General features: G+C 51.6%; 1 protein-coding gene across 1 annotated transcript in view; it reads left to right on the forward strand.

The window, feature by feature from the left end:
* Window positions 1–5,023, forward strand: part of GRM4 (glutamate metabotropic receptor 4) — a 178,832-nt gene extending 173,809 nt beyond the window's left edge. Inside the window, exon 11 of the mRNA XM_038749051.1 lies at window positions 3,902–5,023. Within this exon, the coding sequence (XP_038604979.1) occupies window positions 3,902–3,951 (50 nt within the window). The 3' untranslated portion in view covers window positions 3,952–5,023. The remainder of the gene's footprint in view (window positions 1–3,901) is intronic.
* The last annotated feature ends 977 nt before the right edge of the window (window positions 5,024–6,000 follow it).

Consider the following 6,000-nt stretch of genomic DNA (forward strand, 5'->3'; position numbering starts at 1 on the left):
TGTTCTGCCCCGTCTGGGGCCCTGGCCCAGTTTGACGTTCTGCTCGTGGGGCAGCCCAGCCTGGCCTGGCCTCGGGCCACCAGCAGTTGCCACTGACCATCACCAACTGGCCACTTTTGGTCCTCAGATCCCCACTACCTTAGGGTGTTCGGGTGCCCTCCCCTTGACTACCCTTACCCTGTGGCACCCTGTCACATCTGTTCCGCTGGGAGTTGGGCCTGGGATATGGAAAAATGAGAAGCAGTGTGAGCCCACTGTTGGGTAGGGACTGTCTCTATATGTTGCCAACTTGTACTTCCCAAGTGCTTAGTACAGTGCTCTGCACACAGTAAGCGCTCAATAAATATGATTGATTGATTGAAAGAGCACCTGGGTTCTATTTCTACTGATTCATTCCTTCAATCGTATTTATTGAACGCTTACTGTGTGCAGAGCACTGTACCAAGCACTCCATACTTGCCTGCTGTTTGACCTTAGGCAAGTCACTTAACTTCTCTGTGCTTCAGTCAGCCAATCATATTGAGTGCTTACTGTGTACAGAGCACTGTACTAAGCACTTGGGAGAGTCCAATATAACAATAAGCAGGCACATTCCCTGCTCACCTTGAGCCTACAGTCTACTGTAAGTGCTTAGTACAGTGCTCTGCACACAGTATGGGAAGCAGCGTGGCTCAGAGGAAAGAGCCCGGGCTTTGGAGTCAGAGGTCAGGGGTTCAAATCCCAGCTCCGCCAACTGTCAGCTGTGTGACTTTGGAAGAGTCACTTAACTTCTCTGGGCCTCAGTTACCTCATCTGTAAAATGGGGATTAAGACTGTGAGCCCCCCCCGTGAGACAACCTGATCACCTTGTAACCTCCCCAGTGCTTAGAACAGTGCCTTGCACATAGTAGGTGCTTAATAAATGCCTTTCTTCTTCTTCTTCTTATTATTATTACAGTAAGTGCTCAATAAATATGATTGAATGAATACTGTAAAATGGGGATTTAATACCTCTTCTCCCTCCTACTTAGACTGTGAGCCCCATAATAATGATGGTATTTGTTAAGCGCTTACTATGTGCGAAGCACTGTTCTAAGAGCTGGGGGGATACAAGGTGATCAGGTTGTCCCACGTGGGGCTCACAGTCTTAATCCCCATTTTCCAGATGAGATAACTGAGGCACAGAAAAGTTAAGTGACTTTCCCAATGTCACACAGCTGACAAGTGGTGGAGCAGCGATTCGAACCCATGACCTCTGACTCCCAAGCCCGTGCTCTTTCCACTGAGCCACGATGCTTCAACCTGATTAACTTGTAAATACCCCAGGGCTTAGAACGGTGTTTGATACATAGTAAGTGCTTAATACCATAAAAAACCCCCCCGATTCCCTTTTTTTTTTCCTGTGGTATTTGTTAAGTACTTACTATGTGTCCGGGACTGTTCTGAGTGTTGAGGTAGATAACAAGCTAATCTACTTGGATGCAGCCTTTATCCCACATGGGGCTCAGGGTCTTAATCCCCACCTTACAAATGAGGGAACTGAGGTGCAGAGAAGTGAAGTGATATGCCCAAGGTTACACAGCAGACAACTGGTAGGGCCAGGATTAGAACCCAGGTCCTCCTGAGTCCCAGACCTGTGATCTATCTACTAGACCACACTGCTTCCATTTTCCACTCTATGCTTACGTGAGCGCTCCCTTGGAGAACCCTAGAACTGGGAGTGGACTTTGCTGGGACCACTTGGCTGGTGTAACCCGGGCTGGGCCTGGGAAGGGGACATTCTGGGAGTCATTTTGGGATTGAGGATCATGAATCAGGCCCCTGGGCTGCTCTACCTCCATCCTTCTCTACAGGACACAGGTTGCCGAACGTACCTCCCCCCGGACAAAGTCCTAGTCCCAGAACCTTGGACCAATCTCTGCCTCTCCCAGCCTCAGTTTTCCCTCCTGAAACATGGGGGTCTGGACCCTGCTCCTGGGGGTGGAGAGGCAGCAGCAGGTGGCAGGGAGAAAACTTTGGCAGGGAAGCGTTCGGTGGGAGGGGTGGTGACCCTAAGCGAAGAGGGTGTGCCCAAGTCAGGATGCCACTTTGCCACTTTGCATGCTGGCATCCCGGACTAGCCCGGGGAGGTGGAAGGGTCTTTATCCTAGAGTATTCTCATTCATTCATTCATTCAATTGTATTTATTAAGCACTTACTGTGTGCAAAGCACTGTACTAAGCACTTGGGAGAGTACAATATAACAATAAGCAAACACATTCCCTGCCCACAATTAGTTTACAGTCTAGAGGATAGGAGAGACTTGTGGACTGGTTTGCTGCCACAGGGTGAGGATTTATTATTAATAATGGTGGTATTTTTTTTAGTACTTCCTAGGTGCCAAGCACAGTACTAAATGCTGGGGTAGATACAAGATAATGTGGTTGGACCCAATCCCTGTCCCATACAGGACTCAACAGTTTAAGTAGGACGGAGAACGGGTTTTGGATCCCCATTTTACAGATGAGAAAACGGAGGCCCAGAGAAGTTAAATAAAGTTGACACAGCAGGCAAATGGCAGAGCCAGGATTAATCTCCAGGTCCTACGCTGCTTCTCGTTTTTCCATAACCCAGTCCCAGCTTCCGCTAGAGTCGATGTGTCTGGGTGTCCCTGGGTGTTTGGGAGGGGGTGGGCACCTGATCACTATCCCTCATCCCACACTAGTGGGGATCAAAGTCGGCCAGTTGGTGCAGGGTGTGATGTGGGACAATCAATCAATCAATCAATCGTATTTATTGAGCACTTACTGTGTGCAGAGCACTGTACTAAGCGCTTGGGAAGTACAAGTTGGCAACATATAGAGACAGTCCCTACCCAACAGTGGGTACAAGGGATGCAGGGTTCAGAATGCAGGATGTGGGATGGTCAAAGCTGGCCAGTTGGGCCGCAGAGTGTCCGGGGCCCCAGCTGGGGCCAAGCAGCAACAGGCCAGAAAGAGGAGGGCAGTGAGCGGCCACGGGATTGATTCTGGGGACAGAGGATCAGTGGACTGGTCACCGTGGAGAGGCCCTGACATTCTTCACTCTGCCCTGCACAGGTCACGTATCTTTAACTAAACAGAATAGATCATTGAAGGGGCTTGATTGCAGGCAGACTGGCTAGAAAAACAGCATGGCTAACAAATAGCGCTGTCAGATCTCATCTCCTCCAGCCCGTCTAATTGTGATCGGAGGAGAACGGTGCCTGCAGGCTACCCAGAGGGCCATTTGTCAGGGCGGCTGGGCAAACTGGAACACCCCCTCACCCATGCCCCCATGCTGGTTTGGGCAAGGGCCTCCCCTCTTCTAGTTTCCTGGATCAGACCACCCACACTGCATCCTGCACCCCTCACCCCATGTAATAATAATAATTATGGCACTTATTAAGCGCTTACTATGTGCTGGGGAGGTTACAAGGTGATCAGGTTGTCCCACGGGGGGCTCAGAGTCTTAATCCCCATTTTACAGATGAGGGAACTGAGGCCCAGAGAAGAGAAGTGACTTGCCCAAAGTCGCACAGCTAACAATTGGCGGAGTCGGAGCTTGAACCCATGACCTCTGACTCCAAAGTCCGGTCTCTTTCCAGTGAACCACGCTGCTGCACTTCAAACCCCTCACCCTGAACCTCACAACCCACATCCTGCATTCTGAACCCTGCATCCCATGTCCTACATCACACCCTGCACCTTGAATCAGGGGCCCCTTGCCCTGCTCCCTGAACCCCAAACTCCACACCAAGCACCTCACACCCCACCTCTCGGGTCTCCGCCTGGGCCTTCACCCCTCTCTCCCATCCCCTTCCTCCGCTGGAAGGGGCAAGGGCAGGGTGAGGAGAGGAAGGGGAGCCACGATGAGAGGTGGGGTGGCTACTTATCCTTCTGCTGTGGCTTCTCTCTCCCTCCAGCCCTGGCCACCAAACAGACCTATGTCAGCTATAGCAACCATGCAATTTAGCCCAAGCTGATGGCGGCCTCCTACAGGGCCCGTCCGGAGAAGGAGGAGGAAGAGGAGCAGCAGGAAGAGGAAGAACACAAGGAGGAGGAAGAGGAACATGTGGAGAAGGAAGTGGCGGAGGAGGAGGAGGGCCTTCCCCAGATGGGTGGGCATCCCGAGCACTGCCCTGCTCGGGGGCAGGGTTGCCGTGAGGCGCTCGGGGGAGAAAGATCAGAGCAGTGGCAGCAATCCCCCCTGAAACCCGATGAGCAGCAGCCATCCCTGCCAGGACCACCAAGATGGGCGGCGATGGAGAACGGGGGTGGCCACTGCAGAGCCTCTCCGATGTTGCCATTGGGTATCTTTGGTCAACTTTCCTTTCTTTTCCAAAAACCTTGTGGGGTTATTTGTAACTGTACAAGAACTCTCGCTTCCTCTGTCTCTCTTTCTCTTTCTGTGTCTCCCTCTGTTCTTCCTCTTCTCACTTCTTTCTCTTTCTGTCCATCTTTTCTGTGTCTGTCTCTTTCTACTCTCCTCTCTTTTCTGCCTCTCCGTCTCTCTCTCTTTTCTGACTGTCTTCCTCTTTATCTCCCTGTCTCTTCTGGGTCTCTGTCTCCCTCTCTTTCTCTGCTCTCTAACACTGTCTTAATGTCCTTTTCTGTCCCTGTCTTTCCCATTCTTTGCTTTTCTTTCTCATCTTCCTCTCCCTTTCTTTCTACTTCCATCTTCTGTGTTCTTCCTTTTCTCTCTCACCTCGTCTCTGTTCTTCCCACCCCTCAGCCCTTCCCCCTGCCTTGAAGCCCCCACTTACCGAATCTTATGTGTTGCAAAAAAGAAAAAAAGAAAAAAAAAAGGAAAAAAAGATCAAAAAACAAAAACAAAAAGCGAATCTCGAGTGTGTTGCAAGTGCTGAGTTTCTCGGTGGTCTCGATGTGCGTGACCCGACCCCTGGATTGAACCCCGTCTGCTGTGTGCCCCAACCAGTCAGTTGCCAGCCAGCCAACACAGAGTTCAGTGCCTGGATGTTTCCGACTTGTCCGATGACAACGTGTAGAGCATGATTGTTTTATACAAGAAACGTTTCTAATAAAAGACCATGGTTTTGCATTCCGCCTCGCTCCCCTCCATCTCTGCTGACCCCAGAATCTCGGACGGGGTCGAGGCTGCGAGGGTGGCAGGAGGAGGAAGTCTGTTTGATGAGCAGCTGGTTGTATTGACAGGGGTTGGGTGGAGGCTGTGGAGGGGGACTGCCAGCTGTAGAAGAGAGATGGCCAACTGTCGAGGGGGTTGGCCAACCATAGAGAGGGATGGCCAGCTGTTGAGGGGGGTGGCCAGCTGTGTGTGGGGGGCAGCAGGCTGGATTTCCAGCTCTCTTAGTCCCTGTTGGGGCCTTGACGTGTTCATTTCATCACAATTGTCTCCAGCCCAGATCCTGGCACAGTCTGTGGGCAGTTTTCACCTCCAGCCAGCTCCGAGGAAGCTCAAGACTCCGGTGGACTGCTGGACAAGCAGCGGCACTAGATGTCCGGCCTCGCAGCAATGACCATCTGCTCTGGTCCAGCCAGTCTCTGGATCAATCAATCAATCGTATTTATTGAGCGCTTACTGTGTGCCGAGCACTGTACTTGGGAAGTACAAGTTGGCAACATATAGAGACGGTCTCTACCCAACAGTGGGCTCACAGTCTAGAAGGAGTCTGGATGGAGGGGAATCCCTTTGCCTCGGTCAGCTTATCCCCCAGATACAAAATGGGAGCATTACGGGAAGCCCCAAGAGGAAGTCCTCTGGATGGGGGAGGGATAGCTCTGTGGTCCAGGGGGGAGGGATCAGACTTGGGAAGGGTCACTCCCAGTCAGACCCTGGACTTTGCTTCCCATTCCAAGTCCTGGGGTGACCAGATGCGGGATGGAGCACGTGTGACCTTCCGTCCCGTGAACCAACATTCATTCAATTGCATTTCATTCCATCATATTTATTGAGTGCTTACCGTGTGCAGAGCACTGTACCAAGCGCTTGGGAAGTTTAAGTCGGCAACATATAGAGACGGCCCCTACCCAACAATGAGCTCGC

The sequence above is a fragment of the Tachyglossus aculeatus genome, chromosome 7, assembly GCF_015852505.1.
Source record: "Tachyglossus aculeatus isolate mTacAcu1 chromosome 7, mTacAcu1.pri, whole genome shotgun sequence".
Classification (NCBI taxonomy): domain Eukaryota; kingdom Metazoa; phylum Chordata; class Mammalia; order Monotremata; family Tachyglossidae; genus Tachyglossus; species Tachyglossus aculeatus.